This window comes from Diuraphis noxia, unplaced genomic scaffold (genome assembly GCF_037042655.1).
Source record: "Diuraphis noxia isolate RWA-SAM2 unplaced genomic scaffold, SU_Dnox_SAM2 contig0002, whole genome shotgun sequence".
In the NCBI taxonomy this organism is placed as follows: Eukaryota; Metazoa; Arthropoda; class Insecta; order Hemiptera; family Aphididae; genus Diuraphis; species Diuraphis noxia.
This window is the reverse complement of record NW_028301712.1, coordinates 3,768,717-3,792,365: the sequence shown is the minus strand read 5'-3', so window position 1 is coordinate 3,792,365 and position 23,649 is coordinate 3,768,717. Positions and strand designations below refer to the sequence as shown.

The following is a 23,649-nucleotide window of genomic DNA, read 5'->3' as shown; positions in this document are numbered from 1 at the left end:
AAAAAAAAAATACAGCAAAATTACAGGTACAATAAATATCTATGAATTATAATAATAGGATATACGTCAATAGATAGCGGATAATTGATAGCGCGACAATTGATAGCGGTCAATTTATAGCGCGTAAATTGATTGCGAGCGACTTTTGATAGTTTGACAATTTGTAGCATACAAAGAATTAGATGACCAAAAAAATAAATATTGCAAGCCTTAATTAAAATTATATATAAAAATCTTTATTAACTAAAAATTATCAAGTATAATATGTTATAACTTATAAGTCATAATTAAAATTTAGCTGCCTAAAAAAAATATATTATAATATTTTATAAGTAATTTTACATGTCTGTCATAATTAAAATTTAGCTGCCTAAAAAAAATATATTATAAACATTTTATTAAAATTATTAAGTATAATATTTTATAAGTCATTTTACATGTCTGTCATAATTAAAATTTAGCTGCCTACAAATATTATATCTGTAACTGGAAGTTATGTGCTATGCCTCTAAGATAGTCTTCGATTGTTCTATTATCATAATCCAAACAAATTTTTTTGATTTTAGCACTCCGATCTTTATAAATTTTTTTTGATGGTGGTTCCATTCCTGCAACATATTGCTCTATTTTCATTCTGTTTACTTGTTCCTCTTTTTGCAATGCATTTATGAACTTCCATATTGTTGGGTGTGATGAAGAGCAGTGTTGGGTAAATTACTTTTAAAAAGTAATGGAATTACGTTACTCGTTACTTCACATATTTTTATTTAAATTACATTTGCGTTATCTAAAATTATTTTTATCACGTTACGTTACTTTTTCATAAATAAAGTAGTGCGCGGTAGAGCGTTACAAATAACGTTACTTTTTTTTATCTCTGATAACAGTTATCATTTTTTTTGAACCATATTCAATTCATAATGTGATATATTTACAATATATTTTAGACCTACTGGCTACTACCTAGTGATACCTAGTGACCTAGTGTACAACATTTAAAATAATATGTAAATGTACAATCATCATTCATCTCACCTATTAATTATTATTTATTATACGGCTATAATAATTAGAAATTAGTAAAGTGATTAATTAGTAAAGTAGGTACCTACTCCCTACCTAGTTAAATTTAATTATATACATTTAAACTCAAACTACACATGTCTCTAATACTAAATACAACAATATGGCAAGTTATTTTCTAATAAACAAGTGAAACTAAATAAATCATAATACCCAATTTTATTAATACAACAATAAAAATCATCAGTCTCATCTTGTTTGCGCTTGCCAAAAGTTTTTTCACTTTTTAGTTGCTCTTCAAGTTCCTTAAGTTTTGAATCATGCTTTAACTATACAATTTAGAAGATAAAATATTAATTATATTATTAGAAAATTATAATCTAGGTTAGGTTGGTATGCATTAAAAAACTGTGTACACTTTTTAGTAATATTTTTGTCAAATGATCTAAAATATCCGAAAACAAGTACTTACCTAAAATTAGCCACTAGCCACTAGGTAGTACTTAGATAAAACAATATTCAGTATTTTACGACCCCTTGGTATACCCCTATATTCTTTAATAATTATGAATTCTACTTACTGTTATGTGTTTTTTTAAATTTGAACTACTTCTTATGGCACTATGGCAGTAGAATATGTTTTGGATTTGATACATAATTTGCATTTCACGAAAAAGTTTTTACTATCCGTAGATGTAACTTCAAAATATTTATTATATGTTGGCCATGGTAGTTCAGTAATATTTGCTACACCTGCTGATACTTCAGTCTCAATTATTTCACTCATTGTTTTAATTTAGAGTTAATATAATTAAACTCAAACTAATATGTTATAATAACTATTCACTAGACACTAGAATATTATTTTATAAACGATGTAGTAAGTAATAAGGTATCTAGTCAACTGTTGAACTGTTACTATTATCTATTTACTAGAACTTTTGGGTCGTGCGAGGTCCGACGATAATAATTCGGCGTATACTTGGGAGATGCAGGTAGTTAATTGTTAAATTACAAAATCAGTCCTGGAAGACTGGAACTAATAAGTAATGGTAAATACTAAATACCCACTAATACCTATGGTATTCGTAAATCGTATTAATATAATAAGTATAATATTTATACTATATGTCTATTTATATAGTATTAATAGGAAAAGGTCACTGCAGTCTGGTAAGGTATTAACATCAAGGTAGCCGGTAGGTAGGTATATAAGTCATAAGTCGTAAATCATAATTCGTTTTAATTAAATTTTATTTTTAAACCGAACTCTTTTCTTTCTGATAATGAAAGTAATAACATTAATTCCTGGAATGTTTAATAATATTGTTAACTATTATCAGAATCAAAAGTAAATAAAATTGATTTTTAATTTTTCTGGAATATCTTATTAGCTTATTTTTGTATTACATTCAAAACTATTATTTTAATAAGTAACGTGGAAAATAACGCATTAGTGCGTTACTTCATAGAAATTACTTTTAAAAAGTAATTGCGTTACAATTGCGTTATTGTAAGTAAAATGTAATGAAATTACTGCTGCGTTACTGAAAAAGTAATTGCGTTACAGTAATTTGTAATTTGCGTTACGTTACTACCCAACACTGATGAAGAGTTTAACATTGCAGAAAAACAATTGTGCCACCCTTCTACGGAGTTATTTGTTCGGGGTAAATCAGCAGATACTAAATTATAGCAGTTCCATATATTTATTGGAAAATTAGGTTCTCTTCTTTTTTTACTTCTGTGTAAACGACCAATCCAATTTCCCTCAAAATAATCTATTAATGGCATCAATACCTCTTCATTTTGAATATAAAAATCTGTGTCTAAAAGTTTCTCAAATGCATCAACAACTTTATTTGTTGGTACATACGCCAAAGCTGGTAACATTCGTATGTATAATGCAAAATCTGAATTTTCTCTATATTTTTTTTGTAATCCAGTTTCTTGAACGTGACGCCATACACATTGGGATAAATGAAAAAAACATCCATTTATAGATGCATTTGGAAACTCAAATTTGACAGCATTCATTGCCCCCTTTTCAAAGTCCATCATTATATTAAGCGGGCTTAAATTAGATATTAATGACTTTAAAGCTTGAAACATTAATTTATATGTATTTTCCTTTTTATCGGGTAGTAAAACATACACAGAAGGAATAACGTTCGAATAATAAACAGCGTGAATAGTATAAAGTTGTTGAAATATTTGAGGGGCACATGAGAATGTTCCGTCACAAAACCAATTGCCACAGTTAACCATTAATTCGAGGTTCCGTTTTGTACAGAATAATAGAATTCGATTTGTCTCAGATTTATTATCAAATTGTAAAAATTGCTCACCATTCGTTGTTTTCGTGAATTGGTCTGGAATTTCAAAATTAAAATTTTGAGGATTAATTGGAGCTCCTAAATGAGATTGATGAACTCGCTGAACGGTTCTTTTTAAAGTTGGCACATTCGGTAATTGTCCAGCAACTGAAGCAGATACCTTAATAATAAAAATAATATTAATAATAATAACTTAAAGAAATAATAATATAGTATGTACCTGAGAAGCAAGTGTTCCAATGACTGAATGCGTGGAATTAGATGTACATTTTGCATTTATTTTCATCTCATTTATTGCAGTTTTAACTTCTATTTGAGTAATATCAGGAACATGGTTATGGTCAATTTTTTTTGAAATTTTCTCATTATCGATATCACCAATAACATGAACGCGGCCTCGGCATTTATTTTTAAAACGTACGCATCTCCATATTTTCTTTTGTACTCCATTTTTTTCGAAATGGTACATGAAACCTTCATCAACTAATATATTTGAACCTCTTTCACTTTTTACATATTTTAAAGACATTTTAAAATTACTATATTATATAGGTAATTGTTAGAAGTAGTACTGTTGTATGGTGTTGTACCGACTGACAACTGATATAGTTTATGGTACAGGTACTATAGTGTAGGTATTGAATTGTCTCATTATCCATATTATTTTAGATAGTAATATCTATTAAGTTTCCAATCATGATATATTTTATCGGTTTTATTTGGTTTTTTTCGGTTGAAATTATTTTTGAATTCTATACGACGCTACAAATTGTCATACTATCAAAAGTCGCTCGCAATCAATTTACGCGCTATAAATTGACCGCTATCAATTGTCGCGCTATCAATTATCCGCTATCTATTGATGGGACACCTAATAATTAGGACACAAATACAATTATATACATGATCTAACAAAATAATAAAAAGATACAACAAGGTCAACAATATCAAATTAAGGTGAACAAAGAAAGGTGAAGTTCTCGTTACCCAAACGCATCATGCGGTCAATTGGTTTGTTTCTACCGTAATTGGTGCGATGAAAAGGTACTTTAAAAGGAACTCGAGACTTTGTGGAAAGATGTGTGGAACTTTAAAGTTTACTTGTACGAGCAGTGAAGGGGCATTTATAGAACCATTGATTAACTTTCCCAAAAAGCCTAGGTTAGCTTTAACGCGTCTGTCTGCTAAGGATGTAAGGTTAAGTGCGTGAAATACTGGAGTATAGTTGACGTGGCTACGTCGATGTTGATATGGCTGAGCGTCGGCCGGTCAAGGTGTGGTAATTGGTGTAGGTAGAGGTGACACTTAAAACAAAAACAACTGTCACTCTGGGTGGTCAATACGTTGCGTTTTATTTGAACACACAAAATGAATACGACTGGTACCAGTGGCTTTAGTGAGTCGGTTTCGTCGACGGACGTGTACGCGTCTCAACGGTCGGACGAAAAGTTCCTTGTCGCGACGACGTGTCCACAGTCTAGTTGGTGCAAAAGTCGCCGATGGCCGACGGCCGGTATTCGTCGGGCGCGATTTGTCTTCCCGTCCCGCCTAGCCTTTTCGGCGTGGAGCGAGAGTCGACGGTGTCGCGTCGTTGTCACCCGTGGCGGTGGTTGATAAAGTCGTAGATCGGTCGCGGTGGTGCTTGTACTTTGTACTGGATGCTGCTGCGTACCGTGTCATAGTCATGAGGAGGATGGACAATTTTTAGGATGTATGCTCCAGACGACAAAAAGCGTCTTTGAACTCGCTCTAAGTGGTAAGAATCAGTTACCACAAATGGGTCCCAGAGCACAGATGCATACTCTAGTAAGCTTCGGACTAAATAGCAATGGACAGTCTTGAGAGATCCAGACAGTTTGAACTCTTTCATGGTGCGAATTATGAAGCCCAGTGACTTGAGTGCTCGGCAGCAGATGTAGTCAATGTGAGGGCGGAAGTTAAGATCAGCAGTGAAAATAATGCCCAAGTCGTTATTGCTTGTAACTCTACCAACCACTGAATCATTGATAGTGTAAGAATAATCGATTATATTTATGATGAAGTAATAACATTATATTATATAAATCTTTTGTTAATTAATTGTAGTATTTAATGATTGGAAAGAGAGGGAAGAAACATGCAAAATACAACTACAAAATTTGTTCAACACAGATGGATAAAATTAAATAAAACTAAAACTGTAGCTACAAAAAAGTACAACTATTATCATCGTTCAAGAGTATTTCATAGTAAAAATATAGGGAAACGTGCCTTATTAATGTGCCCTGTTTTGCCATTGTATTGTGATTTGTAGTCATGACAAAATAATTATGTATATTTTGTTATAGACATTATGCTGTTATGGTATAATTTAAATAATTTAATATTTAAATTTAATATCAATTATACTGATAATTCATTTTGATTTACAATTTTTACTAATATTTGTCGATCCTTCACTGTAGTTATAACATTTCCACATTGAACTAGATCTTGTACTGCTTGTGAATAAATAATTAATGTATCACTTTCTTTTATTCGATCGTCCGTAATTTGTATTGGAACTACCATTTCACATATTGGTGGTATTATTGCAATGTCGTCATTGTTAATATTTTGAATGTTTTGATTTAATACTGTGGAGTCGCCTTCAATCACTGTTGACGTAATCTCCTTTTTTTCATAGTCAATTGCTATTTTATTGTCTTCCAAAAATTCTTTACCAAAGATTCCATCATGGGGTATTGGAAAATTATTACTTATGACTTGAAATCTTACTTGTCTTTTTTCTTTTCCAAAATACAATGTTAAACTTGTCGAACCGATTGTGTTAACAAAAAATTCGTTGATACCTTTTAATCGATATACAATTTTTTCGTTAACTCTTACATTGTCCTTAAGTGATAATAATTTAATTATATTTATTTCGCTACCTGTGTCAACCAAAAACTTTGAGTCTTGATTAACAAATTCTGTAGATTGACATAAAACATGATCTTTAAAAAGTTGAGCCTTTAATTTGAATGATCTAAAAATTTTACGGCTGTTGCTTTGATTTCCTGGACCGATCGTACGCCGTTCTGAATCGGCCCTGTTTCGTTTCCCGAAGTTGATTCAGCATTAAAACTTCCTTGACCTGCCTTTTTCTCATTATTGTATTTTAATTTTTTGCATACTCCAATTTCATGACCTGGTTTCTAACAATATTTACAAAAAATTGTTTTGTTATTATAGCTAGTACTGCTTTCTGCAGTTTGTTTATGCATATTCGCTGACCAATTGTTTTGTTTTGAATTTTGGCCTGTATCTGTGACCCAGTTTTTTTATTGTCTTGCGGTTTTTTTTTAAATTTGTGATTTGATTTTGACCAACATACCTTCACCGTGTGGCCTACTTTTCCACAATTAAAACATGTCATTTTCCCTGCTTCTTGTTTTGGCATTTTTGACTGTGTTTTCTTATCTGATTCATATGACATTTCCTCTTGTTGAGCTTCTGCTAGTGCTTCCTCAATTGTGCTTGGATGACTTGCATTCACCATCATCTTTACCGGTTGTTTCAATCCTTCTACAAAGATACTTAATGTCTGCGACTTTAAAATTTGTTCTATGACCTCTGCCACTTCTGTATTTTTATCTTTAGTTTGGACATTTAATGTTAAGTGAAATAATTTCTCTAATCTCTCATAAAACGTACCAACATCCTCATCGAATTTCTTCCGAGTTGTTGTTAATTCTAACAGCAAATATGTAGAAGTATTCCGTGGCTCAAAACAATTTTTTAAAGTTGCCTTAAACTCCTCCCAAGTGCTAATTTATTTAAACCGAATAATTTGAGCCGCCTTTCCTGTTAAATTTGCAATCAATGCACCTAACATCACGGGTCTTAAACTTTCATCGATACATGACAAAGCAAACTCTGCTGACCTTATAAAATTTTGTAGATCGTCAGAGTCTTGCTTTTCAAATTTTGGTAAGATTCGCAATGCCGCCTCCATAGAAGTTATCAAACTCATGTTGTCAGACTCTGAAACCACTTGACTAGACTCCCGAGAAAAAATATAAACTTGCGTGCTAGAGTCAAATGAGAAAGTTTTCTCTAGAATATTAGATATAACCCCTGCGGGAACTTTTACCCGTCTACGTTGAATTGATAGATCTAGAGTATTTCGACCACTAACGGGATTCTGTAAACCTAATAGAGTGCTTGTACTTGGTAGTGGATCTACTAACTGACTACTACTGATACTACTACTTTTGTTTGGTGTTGATTGTCCAGCTCTACTGTCGTCGGACTCAAACGACTTATCTGGTACAAAAGTTAAGTCCTTACTATCGTCTTTTGTATAAGAACTATCGTCACTCATTAATCATAAAAAAAAAATAAAAAAATGGGTGTTTCTAACTATAAAAATTAAACTTACATTAATATTACATATAACATTGTCGAAGTTGGTAGTCCGGAATGCTCCTTAATTGACTTGACTGGAAATGCCCTGAAGTTGAAAATAGAATGCTCTGAAGACTGGAATGCTCTGAAGTCTGAATAAAATGCTCTGAAGTTCGAATTGAATGCTCTGAAGTTTGAATAGAATGATGTGCCTTGACTCGTTCAATAATAATTTAAACTTAAAACTGCTTAATTAAAAATCCTGTGTTTGCTACAATGGTTCGTTTTTCCGCTGCCACCAATGTTACAAGTCGGTTGACCGTAGCCTCGTACTCGTAGAGTTTTGAACTCAAGTATGTGTGGGTAATGATAATAATATTATCAATTGATAAGATGTTTAGATATAAGATAATATATGAATGAAACAACAAGAAAGTGAGGTTATACTCGACAACAGTAATGTAGTGTTACAGTCAGAATTACAATAAACACATGTATTTCACTTTTAACAAATTGTCTTTTAAATAATAAAATATAGACAATTAAACAAAGTATATATTTAAAATAACAAACACGAACTAAATAAGTTATCAGTTAGTTTTATTAATTGAATAGGTATAGACACTGGGTGCTGTCCATTTCCAACTCCTCTTCATATCATCTTATCGTACCTTATATTTAAATTTAAGTAGGACAATCCCTCCTATATAATTAGTGCATACTTGCAGATTTGGGATTGTACTTTATTTATGCAAAACTATAATAACATTTTCATTTCTTAATACTAATTGTTTTACAAACATCATTGTTTAATCCTACACTATATTATATCCGGTACCTACTATACTAGTTATTTATACTTTATAGTTAGTTATTCATAACAGACCATTCCTCGTAATACAACGGACAAACAAAACTTATTAAGTGAACGCCAATGGGAAGGCAGTCAACATCTCAATTGATCGACTCAAACCAGCATTCTTGCCCAATGAAGATGAAACGAAGCACGATCACTCATATGCAGCCATAGATAATATATAATGGATAGGCCATAATGGTTATCAGACGTTCTTCGATTTTCTATCTCACTCAGCAAAAGAGTTTACACTCCATAATATTTCAAAAATATCCTTCCATGAAAATTAATTGAAATTTGAATTTTTTATAACAGAAGTAATCTAAGGTCTATACCTTGGTTTTTTATATTGCTATCTCTCTTCTTCATTCAGGAACGCTGCCCGCTATGTAACTAGTATACACAGGGCCTATCCATTATGTATTATCTACGTATGCAGCATTCAAGTGTAGTGCTGATATTGATCTACAGCTACATCGTCACACAGTTCCTAAAAAAGTGTCATTCAAAACATGAAGTATAAATGTTCCTTAATTGTCATAACTCGACATATTTTTTTTATTATAAATGTAAGATGTTACTATCTATATTTTGTAGAATGTTTATAGTTTATATTATTATATCTTATAAGGTTTTATATATTTTTGTTATTATATCTTATCAATGACTCCGTCATTTGAGGGGGAGTAGTGTAGTGATGGTTGGTAGTACTGACTACTAACCAAGAAAATAAAATAGTGTAAAAATTATTATAAATATTATTATTACTCTGAGGTAAAAATGTAACAAACTAATATCACAGATTATACATAGATTTTATATAATCTGTGCTAATATCTATATGTATGTTCGAATTAATCAGTTACCTCTCGTTGATTTTGCATTTGTTAATTATTATTTAAATAAAATATTTCCCTTGATATATTAAACACTTTCTAACTTCTATGAACCAGTACATATAGCTTCAATAGAATAATAATATGTTTCATGTTAAAAATGTGATAAACTGATAAATGATGATTGATTACTATCGTAGTTGTAGAGTAATTTAAAGTAAGGTCTGTAAAGTACCTAAGTTGTTAGCTTAAATCATGAACATTAGAGGAAGGACGCCGAACTGTGCATATAAAAGTGGTCTGAAATTATCGCATTCCGCCAGAATGCGCGTCGGACAGTAGTGACGTCGTTTTTACATGTACAGCATAGGAAAATTATTGGTTTTTTAATATTATAATCTAAATTACGAAACTTAATATGAATAATTACTATGGAACGTTATTTTAAGACCAAATTGTCCTCGATCGAATATATGTGTTTCTAGTAATATACGACTTCTATAAAAAGAGATATAGTTGTTTTAAAACATGCATTCAAATTTTGTAATATATATATATTATATCTATGTATAGGCAATATAATATCAATGATGCGTCTTATCACAACTCGCAAGAATAAAATGTAAAATATTATATTCTTGTAGCACGAATTAAGATATAATACCTATTATTATTATTTGTGACTTGTACTTTGTAGTAAGTACAATAATATTATTATATAAAATGTCCAGAAACTGTTTTGTTCCTGGATGTCGAGAGGGCTACAAATCCAAAATTAAAATTAATAAATGGCAAGGTATAATAAAAACAACAATGTTTGAGGCGCCCAAGGTAAGATCATAAAATCTGAATTATATTTGTTTTAATTTAGTACTTACCAACAAAATTTATAATTTGTTCTAATAGTTAATATTTTAGTTTATTAGTTAATCGTTTGGTATTACTATTGAAGGCATACAATTATCTACCTCTGCTTAGAATTCAATTTTAGATTCTGGACGAAGTGATGAATGTATTGATTTTACAATGATGTGTGTTTTTATTTTTATTTTTTTTTGTCTGTGTAATAATGCTTAAATTTCAAACTTTGGGGGTGGTTTCCGATGTAAAAGTGAATATCCTTGGTGCATTATAGAGGTCAAAAGTAAACATTTTCCAATAGTTTTCAAAAAAATCGAGAAAAACAAAAAAAAAATGACAGAAAAACGGGAATTTTTACGCAAAACCAGTTTTCGACCAAATCGATTTTTTTTGTATGGTTGTAATTCAAAAACTAATCGCTGTAAATATTTGAAATTTTCACCAAATGTTTATGTTAGTTTTATTTATATACTGTTTAATTTTCACAAATTTTTTACTTTTTTTGAGTTATTTATAGACCACTGAAATTTTCAATTTTTATGAGAATGTTTTTTTGAAGTGCCGATAAAAAAATGTTGGACTACCAAAAAAACTTAATGTAATACAAGGTTCCTTATGAGTTGTTCTTATTGTAGCTAAAAAAAATTGAAAATCGTAAGTCACAATTTTTTTTTATAAGCATTTATAGTTATTCTCTTCTTATGGCGTTGAAAAAAATATTTTCATATTTAATTGAATCATAGTTAAGGCATAACATTTATAATAATGTATAATATTAAATTGTATTACAAATATGTTCGACCTAGTTGTGACACAGACTATAGTCTGTGGTTGTGATGTGAATTAGATTTAATTTGCGATTTACGAGATTCTTACGACTTTGTAAGTACTAATTCAGAAATAAGTGTAAACATCATGACTGAATTAGTTATAAAATGTTATCTATTCATTATAAATATACTTTATCCTCCAAATGGATTATGGATATAATATGGACATTGAGCCTTTGAAGCTTTAGCTAGCTTATTATGTAGAATGTAGATGCAAGTCATACAATCGTAATTCGTAAGCAGTGACAGCAAATATAATAAAATGTATATAGTATAATTTGTTAACAGCGATTAGAGAATCGTAATAAAACGCATGAATTGATATTATATTACCTATAGGCTATAGCCCCACATAGCATTTTGGGTGATGATAATGTCTACAAAATATTTTTTAAAGGTCATGACAATAATATTTCTCAGTAAATATTTTAAAAATATTATAAAAATATATATCGTATAATATTTCAGGACGATTATTTCTTAAAGGGTTTAAAAACATTTTCTTTGAAATATTTTATGATTATCATACAATATATATTTTAAACATAACCTTTTAATATTTTTTGAAAATATTTGCTACCGTTTATTTTTAAAATATTTTAAAAATAACTGAGTTATGTGATAATAATTAATAAATTATTTTAACAATACATAATATGTATATATTATGGTACTTTTCGGTATATATATAATATTATATAATACTCCAAATATAATATTTATATATTATAATAAGCCTCTATAATCAGCTGCGTAATTTTGAAAAATGTATTATTTTTTTGAATTAATGGAATTAATTTCTATCTATTTTACGAAACGTAGGTACCTATCAGACAATTCAGACACGAAATATAGATGCGATATTAAACAATATTAGCTGGTTAATATAGTTCTTATAGGATAATATTATTAACATCATATTTACCGCCACGGCCGATTGAGTCGATTGGCAACGACATGATAATAAATAATAATTATACATAATAAATAAGTATAATATTCTATAATCTACAGTAATTATATATAATTAATCAATAATCAATATAAATAATAATATTTTATTATTTTATTATATTGTATATAAAACAGTCGCCGCGCGCCGCCCGCCGACAAGGTGCTGGCCTGCTGGGATTTATGAAAACATATAGTGTATATGAATCGCGTAATAATATATGAAAGATCAGTATAAATATAATATATGATTATTTAATTGTTAACAAAAAAAAATAATAATATTAAATAGTAAAAACTAAAAATTATTATTTTCATTATGAAATAATATTTTATAGTTATTTACATCAACTATATAGAGTTCATGTTTGATTGTATAATATATTAATATGATCTAAGATATATTATTATTGTTGTTATATCGTTCTGTGGTAATAATAACCTAGCCGACAACGCCGATATAGATGGGAATCCCGGTATTGCGGGCTGCGGGCTGCCGACTGACGGCTGCCCGGCACCCGCCGCCTATCTCAATCACCAGTAATCTAATCTGGACGGCGGACTTTTTGGACAAAATTGACAATATTGTGATATAATACTATAATATATATTATAATTTATAATAGTCATTTCACTGTCCGATACTCCGATAGTCCGATGACTCCGATGTCATACGTCGTCTATAACGCACCACATGAGTAAAAAAGTACGCTCATAATTCCTATACCTTCGACTATATAAACAATATAAAGTATCGATTCATTTTGTACATAGTTTTATACGTCCGTGTGTCTGCCGTCTGGTACTCTGGTGTGTCACCAGCTGCCTAAGTTGCAAATCAGTTGAGTTAATTGCGAATCGGAATACGCAACTGCACTATAAAAGGTATGTTAACGTTCTTTTTTAGTTTAGTATTTTTGCTATTATTATTATCATTCAATATAGGCGTGTGCATGAGAACCTCCTGATGTTTTACTAAGTAATAATTAGTAATTACCAAACGTCAGGTCTGTTTTAACTAGTCTGCTTTGATCTACTGTAACTAAATAAAATTTTATTTTTTGTAAATAATTCATAATTGTGATAAAATAAAAATAAAAATACTATTTACACGTGTTATTACATATTATATTGTATAGTGTTACATTAGGTAGGTATAGGTATAATATTTTACACAATGAAATTATAACGACCAATTAGTTTTAAATCTACTAGGTACATAGAATAAATATATTAACGAATATATAATAGATTATTTTCTAAATTGTTTACACGATTAAAATAGTAAATATTATAGCAGGGTTGTAGACTTGTAGTGGACTAACATTTTGCAGGGTATCCCGTACCACCACACCGCTTATTGAAACTTTAAATGCCTACAACTCAAAAACTACTTATTCAAAAAATGATTTTCATGCAATGATGAACTCCAAAAATATAAAATATATATTTTTTTTTTTAGAAAAAGGTTGTTCTATATCAACTGAAAATTATGAAAACTATGTAATAGAAATATTTTGAAAAAATGCAATACTTTCTGAAGTACCTAATGAGTGTTGTTTGGTAAAAGAATCACCTGTACCTATAATGATATTATATTATTCAACAAAATATTTTTGATACATTATTTTCTGATACTTTTATAATTTTTTTTTTTTTTTTTTTTTTAATAATTATACCTACTATAAATATTTGCTATTTTATACAATCTTAAAATAATATATTTGAATATGAAATTCAACCATTTTGAAGGTACCTATCTGTATTAGTCTTGGTATAAAAATATAAATTGGTAAATAACATTAATAACAATAGCTTTTACTATTTACTATAGATGATGTTTTATTTTAATATATAATCCACATATATATATATTCATTACCTATATAGGTAGGTATTATATTATAATATAGAATTAGTATTTGGTACTTATATCTACCTATTTAGATATATTTTTAATACCATCAAATTAAAAATGTATATAATAAATACTACATATAGGTATTTAATATGATTAAAATATATTTATATATTAGTTTATTAGGTACATAGTTGTTTTATTCTGATTTTTCTAGAAAATTGATAATAATATTGAAATTATTACAATGACGAGTGAAAGAACAAAGAGGAGGAGAGTTAGAGAAGAATTAGACTCTGTATTCAACATTGAGGTTAATGATTTTAATTTGCAAAAGAATAACCAGTGTAAATTAAAAGAAGTATCTGATAATATTTGTAGTAATAAACCCAAAAAAGAATATTTTTATAGTCCAGAGTTGACTTCTGCAAATTACTTGACTGATGATAATTGTTTCAATTCTGAATTTATATTTCCAAAAGTAATAGTTCTACTACATTCTTAATTATATTAATAATTCTTCGTTTTTAATTTTCTTACAAATTATTTTTTAGTTTTCTGAGAGCAATGAATATGATCTACCTACTCATGAACCAATTAGTATATGTGATGAGTTTCAAAATGATTTAGTTATTTGGGCAACACAATATATACCTCATAATGCATTTGATGGATTATTGATAATTTTGAAAAAAGTTCCAACATTATCAAAACTCCCTAAAGATTCTCGTACTATATTAAAAACTAATGTGACACATGCTTTATCAATAATAAGTCCTGGTTTATACTATCATTTTGGTTTAAGTTCATCCATTCAAGATCATTTTAAATTTTATTTAACTAATAATATTGAGGTGATAAAAATAGTAATCGGAATTGATGGCTTGCCAATCTCTAAGAGCAGTTCTAGTCAGCTATGGCCAATTTTAGCCTATATACGGCGATTTAAGAACTCTGTTTTCCCAATTGGAATTTACTGGGGCAATGAAAAGCCTACAAATTCTAATTTATACTTAGAACAATTTGTTATAGAAGCAAAAGAATTATTGGAAAATGGTATTAATGTAAATGGAGTAATTTTAAAAGTAATCATAGATGGATTTTCTTTAGACGCACCTGCTAAAGCATTTGTGCTAAAAATTAAAGGGCATTCTGGTTATGACTCTTGTTCTCGATGTTTAGAAGAAGGAGAATATTTGAAAAACCGATCATGTTTCCCATATTCAGCCAGTAGTGAAATCAAGCGTACTCATAATGACTATGTAACAAAAAGATACGAAGAACATCATGTAGGATCTACACTATCCATATTATCAGATTTACCTGGTATAGATATCATTAACATATTTGCATTAGATTATATGCATCTCGTTTGCCTTGGTATTATGAAAAAGTTGATTCAATTATGGATTCATAAAGGACCATTAAATGTTCGGATACCAAATTTAATACAAAAAAAAAATATCAGATCATTTTTTATTATTAAAGCAAAATATACCTTGTGATTTTTCTCGTAAGCCTAGAGCTTTAAATGAATTATCAAGATTTAAAGCCACTGAACTACGTCAAATACTGCTGTATACAGGACAAATTGTTTTTAAAGATAATATAAGTAATGAATGTTATAAGCACTTTATGGCCCTAAATATAGCTATGACAATACTGTTGAATGACAATATGCAAGAGAAACATATTGATTATGCTAGAGGTTTACTTAAATATTTTGTTCAACAATTTGAAACATTATATGGAAGACATTTCATTTCTCACAATGTGCATAGCCTTCTTCATATTTCTGATGATTATCTTAACTTTGGCTCCCTGACAACATAAGTGCTTTTCCATTCGAAAACTACATGAAGTCTCTTAAAAAAATGATAAGAAAACATGATAAACCTCTCCAACAAATTATCAAAAGATATTATGAACAAAAAAATGTTAATACTCATAAAGATAAAAGTATAAAAATTGTTTTTAAAAATGAGCATACCCAAGGACCTTTATTGAATAACTTAACAGAACCACAATATAAAGTTGTCCATTTACAAAATACAATTTTAAAAACAAGAAGTATAGCTGATCGTTTTATATTAACTAAAGATAATGATATAATGGAAATATTAAACATAGCTCATACTAAGATTAATAATGAAGTAGTTCTAGTAGGAAAAGTTTTTCTAACTAAACTACCATTTTATGAAAAACCATTAAGTTCTATTATTTTTGATATTTATATTGTTGACAACTTATCTACTGAGTTAAGTTGGGTTCCTCTTAAGAATTTAAAAAAAAAAGTTATGATCTTAGACAACAACAGTCAAAAAATTGTTATCCCAATTTTACATTCATCTGAATAACAATTGATAATAATCAATAATAAATGATTTGTATTATACTTGTACATATAACTTATATATTAATTAAACAATACTGTATTTTATTCATATTATTTTATTTGGTAACTGTATATATATATACTAATACTTCATCCAAACATTAAATATCTATTATAATGTAAGTTTTTTTTTTACAGAATCATACCTGTATATTATAAGTATATTATATATTGTGGTTAGTGTGATACATATTGTAAATATGACCTATCACATTGTTTTATTCATAAAAGAAAACTCAGTAGAAGCTGTTCCATCACACTGGTTGTCAAGTGATGGAAAAACATGTGCTTGGCCTAAAAGGCATTTAGATCCAATCAGGCAAATTGAGAAAAAAAAACAACCTAATACTCTTGAATACACCTGGTTTCAAATTCGTATCTTAGCTAAATCTATTTGTAAGTACACATATTTCATTAATAACAATTATTACCTATACAATTATTACTAATAAACTATTCATATTATTGTTAGTTATTTTAATATCTACTATAATAATTATTACCAAAAATTGTAACATAAAAAATATTTTTTGTTTTATTAAAAAAACTTTTAACGAGTTTAAAAGAAGCCAAAGCTAAAGCTGAAGTAGCAACTTTTACATCAGACTTATCTTCAATTGAAGAAGATAAAGAAACAAGGAATATTCGATGTAAAAAAATTGATGATGATTATATAAACGATGGTGATTCTTTTTCTTTAAAAAAAAAACCTAAAAAACATTTTAAAACAATTCAAGATAAAATTCTAAGCCCACCCAAGTTTATTGAAACAGGTAACATAGTAAATAAAATGGCTGCATTTTTTTTTTTAATGATATTATATTAATAATCATTTCAGATATTGATGAAGATACTGGTTCAGATTCTGATACTATGTTAATTTCAAACATTAAAAGTAAGCAATAAATTAGATTTTGTTAATTTAATATAATTATGTTTTAAAATATACAATCATTCTAATATTTTGTTAACAGGCAAAAAAAAGTCTCCATTAAAATATTTCCAAAACAAAACCAGTATAAATATATCTGAAGATAACAAAAGATCATCTACTGAATCTTATTTACCTCTTAGAAGTAAATATTGTATAAACTAATAATAAAGATAACGTAGCTATTTAAATTTTTAAAATATACCTATTTCTTATTATGTATATATTTTATTTTAATAGGTTCATCAATTTCAAAAAATAAGCATTTAGTATCTACAAGTGCTATCTTAATCTCGCCATCTGGAAAATGGGATGTGGACGATATTGACATACCAAATTCCAATAAAATTATAAAAAGAAAGTTGGATTTTGGGTCAACTTTAATTCCTTCCAAATCTACACAAATCAATACAGACATTTATCATGACAACATTAATATTGATAATAATTCAATCCATTACAGTAAAATATTATTTTTATTATTATGATAACTAGGTAGATTTTATTATTTATTAATATTTACTATCTAAATAATCAGTATACATGATTTAATTTAAATTGATTAACTATAACATCAATACGTATTGTAGGTATTTGCTTAGTGTTATAGCATAGACTATATGAAAACAGATAGCTCACTCGGCCGAAAACAATGGGAAAAAAAATAAGATTTTCTGATTGGCGGCGACCTAATCAGTGTAGCTACATGCATTTATCTAAAATATTGTTCAGATGTTTTACAATATTATTGTATATTTGACATTTGTTAGTACTTCCATTTACTAATCATCTTAATTATTAATATCTTATCCTAATTAGTAATTTAGTACGAAAAAATAGATCTACTTAGTAATTACTCATTAGGACCTATTATTTCCAAGTGGCTAGTGATTAGTAAGTTAATGACATATTGACACGAGAAACTGTAAAAGGCGATAGTTATCATTAATTAAGTTTAACACAAGTTCGTAGTCTGTGCTTTTAATTTTACATCTAACGATTTTTTGGTCTAAGTATTCACCCAGATTTCATTACGTTATAAACATAATTACTATTTAAAGTTACCTACATGTTACAATACATTAGCTAGTACTGTAAAAGTGTAAACTGTAACACAATGATGGTATCATACTTCATATGTCATGAGAAGAATATTGATTTCAATATTTGGATGTTTTCTATGCTCTGTAAGAACAAAGGTATCCGGTAAGTACATATTAAAACATAAAAATTACATATAATATACAATGTATATGTAATCTATATGATTACAAAAAACATTATTTTCTTCATAACTTAAATAAGTTTTATTTGCAATATACAGACAAATATTATACAAATTATATAAACATAATTAATTAATGTTTAATTTATAATTTATTACAGGTATTCAAACATAAATAAAACAAATGAAGTACCTACCATACAATTCAAATAGTGCATATTCAATTCTAAAACGCAAAAAAAAATTAAGTAGGTAATCCTTATCAAAATTGGGACATGGGTGTTCAAAATCAATATTAAGCATTTTCATTTTAAGTTTACCACCTACTCCTACATCAACTGATACAACAGGAAAACTATTTATAAATTCAGTTTCTAAATTATAAATGTAATTGTAAAAATTTTCATGGGGCATATTTAAATTCCCAAATGTTGATTTTTCAGCATTTTCATACGCTTTAAAAAAACATAACAAAAATGAAGGATCTAAATTTTTTTGTGTTTTTACATACTCTAAACATATTTCACATGAATGTTTGATTAGACACTTACTCATTATATATCCACAAACATAAATGAATGCATTTTGTTCAGGAATTTCTAAATTTCTATAATCAACTTGCCCAATAGAGAGAGGAAACGTTTTATTAAATTTAAAAGGTGTTTTATCAGCGAATAGGGTGTTAATGTCTATGCCTGAATCAGTGGGTATTTGAGTTAAAATTGCATCCAAATCATTTATGCAATTTGCTTTTTCTGAATGTTGAAAATAATTAAGTAAAAAAAGTTTTTTAAATGCAAACAAAAATTGATATGGAGTTGGATTAGTGTTGTTCCCATTTTGTTGTCTAAGAGTACAAAAAAGGTTTTCAAGACAATCCTGATTTAATCTGGCGGTATATAAAACATAATTTTCTTGTTGGTTTAATGTTCTAATTGCCTTTAAGTCTTTCCAAAGTAACAACAAGCCAGTTATGGAGACTAACCAACCATTAATAAATTTCATCCGGTTAGTAACATTAGTTTGTTGTTTTTTGGTAATTATAATTAAATTTGTAAAAAAATCATGCATATATTTTAAATGATCTTCTTGATCTTTTGTTTGTTTAAAGGGTCTATTAAAATTTTTTGAAGTCGGCCTTCTTGAAGAATTGAAGATATCAAATAGTTTGTCCATATTTTCGATAAAATCTATTGTTGCCTTTGCAGAAGAGTCCAATTTATTACTAAGAAGGTAAGTCTCCATGCCGGCTGCTACACTTTGACTAAATACTTGTGCTGCCAAAAATACTTTCATTTTCTCAAATGGTCCAGGAAAAATATGTGAATGTGTTAATTTTGGGGCTATTTTTAAATTACATTTAGTGTCTTGTTCAAAAAATGATACCAAGTGTTTTTTTTCAATTAAGTTCTCATTGAATTTAAAATTGTGTTGAAAAAACATGTTTCTAGTTGATTTTAATAAATGGGGAGGGTCAAATATATATATTATTTTATTTTCAGAAACTTTAAAAAAGGGTCGAGCTGGTGTAACATTAACAGTTTTACTAAAATTAACAAAGTTAGAACCCATATCTGTAATAAATACTTTTACATTTAATCCTATATCAAAAAGTTTGTGAATAGTTTCAAAAATGATATCCTGCAAGTCATAACCGGTACAACTACCTGATACTAAAAAGTATGCAATCGGTTGTTTCCAGTTTATATTTATTCCTCTAGCCATTAGAACAAATGCATATTTAGCAGGATTATAAGTCTTTGTCTTATTTGTTTGATGGAACCCAATAATTTCATCTTTGTTTAACATATAATAGAGATTAGATTTTAAGGCCATTTCATCTGCACAGAGAACACATTCTTTAGCTTCTTCAGTAAAATATTTAATTTTATACTTAATAATATTAAAAAGAAGATCATTCAAGCCTGGTATTATTTCAAATTTATGAGTTATACGTTTTAAAGTAGAAATTGATGGTAGTGAAAGAGTATTTAATAAAAGTTTATAGACTCTAGGTCCTAAAAAATAAATATTTAATGCTAATTGTTTAATATCATTATTTTATCGATAGCCATCTTTTTGTTTATTTTTTAAACTAATTTGGGACTTGACAATGGTAAATAAACCAGGGGATAGATATTTTTCACTTAATCTTAAAAAATGTTCAACTGTATCGTACATGGATAATTGTTGACTTAGACTTACTATATTCTTCTTTAAATTTTTTATTTCTTTTTTTCCAGATATAATCTCCATAGCCAGTTTTTGTTTCCTTGGTGTGTTTGCCGATAAGTATCCAGGAGTTTGACATGAAGAATCAGTAGTTGTGGTTGAGCTGCAGGATGCATTTGAAACATCAGAAGTATTCATAGACCCAACTAAATGATTTGATAATCCTTCAGTCTCAGTGCCTTGAATTGAACTACTGCAACTACTTTGATCTTTTGAACTATTATCAAAATATTGTGGATCTACTTGTGTTGTCGATTGTAATTTATCCGATTTTGATCTTTCAAACATTATTTCATCTAAAAATTTAATTAAATCAATTATTAGTTTATATAGATTAAAATTAGTTTTTGAAATTATTAAAATATTTTTGAACATGTTTCAATAATTATTATTTACTTACCATTAAACATTGTTGGAATAGCATTAAAAACTAGTCGATTTTTGGTTGTAGAATTCAAAAACATTGAATTTTCAAAGTGATTGCCACATACTTTATAACTATTTTTTTTTAATAGATTTTCAGATAGATTTTCTGTACCACAATTTCTGATCCATAATGGTAGACGATCGTCTTTTGGGTATTGGAAAAAACTTACATTCATATCACTTGCTTTACTTTTGCAAAATTGTACTGAGCAACGCATTCCAGTTTTTTTACTGTCCATTTTTAAATTTTTTAACAATATCAAAAAGTATGTCAAAAGAAAAATTATAAGACAAACACACTTGGTCAATGATCAACTAGTAAGTCACATGGAAATCACACACAGCAACTAGATGCCAAGTTAACCTAAGGGATGTAAAACTGTAAAAGGTCAGGGTACCTGAACATAAAGAATGCAAGGATAGAGAGGGTAGTTATAATACAAATTTCAATGTTGGCGCCAGGTATGAATCGGGACATTTTTTACGAAATTTTATGCCTGTATTGTGGTCACACTGATTTCGTCGCAGTGATAATATTCATAGTTTTTGTTTACATTCGGAGTGATCTATCTGTTTTCATATAGTCTGTGGTTATAGTTACAATTTTAATATATATATATATATATATATATTATTTTAATAGCAGATGGCATGGATAATATAAATGTTGATTTAAAAAGTGATTGCCTAGAAAAGTTTAATGTTGAAGATAAACATTTGGACAATACACCAACTCATTTTAGTACACCGTCATCATCTGTATCAATTTCAAATAGCTCAAAAGTCCAAGCTGGTAATAATATATTGAATAAACCATATCTATTAAATTTGTAATAAAAGCATTTTCTTTTTTTCAGAAATGCTTAATATTTTAAAAAGCTTGACTCGTTCTGTGACAAATATTAAATATGATGTAAAAAATATTACAACTAAAATTGACCGGCTAGATAATGTTTTAGGTGACCTGCAAAAAAAACCAAAATAGTTCATCTACAAAAAATAATTATTGTCCTGTTGATGAAAGTATTTACAAATTTCCTTTAATAAATCTTGAAGAACTAAACATTTTTGAAGAAAAAATAGTGGACAATGATTTTCGACAAAAAATAGTAATTATAATTCAGTTAAAAATAAACCTATCAATATATTATATCTTCAATATTTATTACATAAATTTAATAATTTATTTTGCAGGTACATTACTTAAGTAGACTATCACGTGATAGTGTCTCAGATATGACACGCCAAATAATGTCAAAGATGTTTCACAATAATTTGCTATCAAAGTTTTCTTATGCAGGACAGAAGCATAAAATGGTGTTTGCTACTCTACATTCCTGTTCCATCATATTTGGTAAGATATTTTTAGTATACTAAATACTGTTTATAATATTAGGTTATATAAACTGCCTACTTTAATAAAATAAAATGTACTTAATATTTTAGAAACTATAAGAAGTGTACAAAAACATCGAAACTGCACGGACCAAGAGGTATTAAAACCCATGAAGTTTTTCATGGCAAATGCTAAGTTCCGAGAAGAAAAGAAACAAAAACAAAAAAACCCTTTTTAATATTATTATTGTTCATGTATATATATTATATTACTATTATATGTTATTATTATATTATTATTATTATTAATATTTTATTATATTATATATTTAAGTTTTAGTTTATTTAATAAGAGGATATTGTCATCAGCTAAGCTGATATAAACTATATAGGTACTATAGTATATAAATTATAAAAGTAAAATTGCAAATTACTTGCTATAATAAAATTTAAAGTTTTTATTATAGTTCTAACTGTTAATTATTATTCCTAACTTATTTGTATTCAAAATTGTTATTGTTATGTAAATTACAGCAAAAAATTAACTCCTGTTATGGTTTTACATTGACGCCTTCTAGTGCCGGATCTTGTATATTTTTTACCCGGGACAAAGTATAAAATTATAGAGCCCTCTCCCTTAGTTATGCCCACAATTTGGCGCTCCCCATCCAAAACTTTGGGGCAAGTGCCCCGGTTTGCCCCCCCCTAAATCTGCCCCTGACGCCTTCAAGGTTTCAAAAACAGCCCAAATCCTTTTTTTTAAAATATAATATTATGCACCATAATAAAGGTGAAATTAATAATTGCATTTTTAGAAGTCATCTTTAAAATGAATACAAAATATTATCATATATTTTGAAAATATCGTTAACAATATATTTTAAAAATTTAATTATGCAAATATTTTAAAAATATTTCAAAAGATATTTTGAAAACGAAACAAAAATATTTTGAAGACTATTTTTTTTGGCCAAAAAATATTTTCTAATTATTTTTAAATTATATGTTGATCATTAAACGATGTTTTATAAATATTCATTGTTTTCTGAAAAATATTTCTAAAATGATTTTAAAATCACTTTTTGTTATGTGGGAGATATATTAGGTATGTATAAAAAATTCGAATTTATTTTTTGAAACAACTATATCTCTTTTTATAGAAGTCGAATATTATTGGAAACACATA

The 23,649-nt window shown here is 28.1% G+C and overlaps 3 protein-coding genes, 1 long non-coding RNA gene and 1 pseudogene across 8 annotated transcripts; 3 read left to right on the top strand and 2 right to left on the bottom strand.

Moving 5' to 3' along the window:
* Positions 1-312: 312 nt before the first annotated feature.
* LOC107171154 (uncharacterized) lies at positions 313-5,127 on the bottom strand. The gene is made up of 3 exons (XM_089219785.1): positions 3,580-5,127; positions 2,641-3,519; positions 313-699 (listed from the first exon to the last, which is right to left on the bottom strand). Exons 1-3 carry the CDS (start codon positions 3,886-3,888, stop codon positions 475-477), a joined length of 1,413 nt encoding a protein of 470 aa, XP_089075911.1. The 5' UTR covers positions 3,889-5,127; the 3' UTR covers positions 313-474.
* A 3,137-nt stretch (positions 5,128-8,264) lies between these two features.
* Positions 8,265-21,776, bottom strand: LOC149057927 (uncharacterized). 4 transcript variants are annotated; one of them, XR_016190553.1, is made up of 4 exons: positions 21,103-21,776; positions 20,676-20,998; positions 18,315-18,430; positions 8,265-9,073 (listed from the first exon to the last, which is right to left on the bottom strand). XR_016190553.1 is itself a non-coding variant. In XM_089221367.1 (3 exons), exons 1-3 carry the CDS (start codon positions 21,365-21,367, stop codon positions 9,026-9,028), a joined length of 636 nt encoding a protein of 211 aa, XP_089077493.1. In that variant the 5' UTR covers positions 21,368-21,776; the 3' UTR covers positions 8,265-9,025. The 4 variants fall into 4 exon arrangements, 3 of the variants coding, with proteins under 3 accessions (XP_089077493.1, XP_089077494.1, XP_089077492.1); XM_089221367.1 differs by lacking the exon at positions 18,315-18,430; XM_089221368.1 differs by lacking the exon at positions 8,265-9,073 and having other exon boundaries at positions 17,690-18,430.
* LOC149057926 (uncharacterized) lies at positions 12,703-22,462 on the top strand. 2 transcript variants are annotated; one of them, XM_089221370.1, is made up of 8 exons: positions 12,703-12,946; positions 16,453-17,087; positions 17,153-17,209; positions 17,289-17,390; positions 17,486-17,707; positions 21,772-21,921; positions 22,088-22,237; positions 22,323-22,462. In XM_089221370.1, the coding sequence occupies exons 3-7, from the start codon at positions 17,188-17,190 to the stop codon at positions 22,111-22,113; spliced, it is 522 nt and encodes a 173-aa protein (XP_089077496.1). In that variant the 5' UTR covers positions 12,703-12,946; positions 16,453-17,087; positions 17,153-17,187; the 3' UTR covers positions 22,114-22,237; positions 22,323-22,462. The 2 variants fall into 2 exon arrangements, with proteins under 2 accessions (XP_089077496.1, XP_089077495.1); XM_089221369.1 differs by lacking the exon at positions 12,703-12,946 and having other exon boundaries at positions 16,809-17,087; positions 21,986-22,237.
* Positions 14,167-16,276, top strand: LOC149057928 (uncharacterized; annotated as a pseudogene).
* LOC149057925 (uncharacterized) lies at positions 22,324-23,015 on the top strand. The gene is made up of 2 exons (XR_016190554.1): positions 22,324-22,482; positions 22,575-23,015. It is a non-coding gene; the product is annotated as an uncharacterized LOC149057925 (long non-coding RNA).
* Positions 23,016-23,649: the final 634 nt, after the last annotated feature.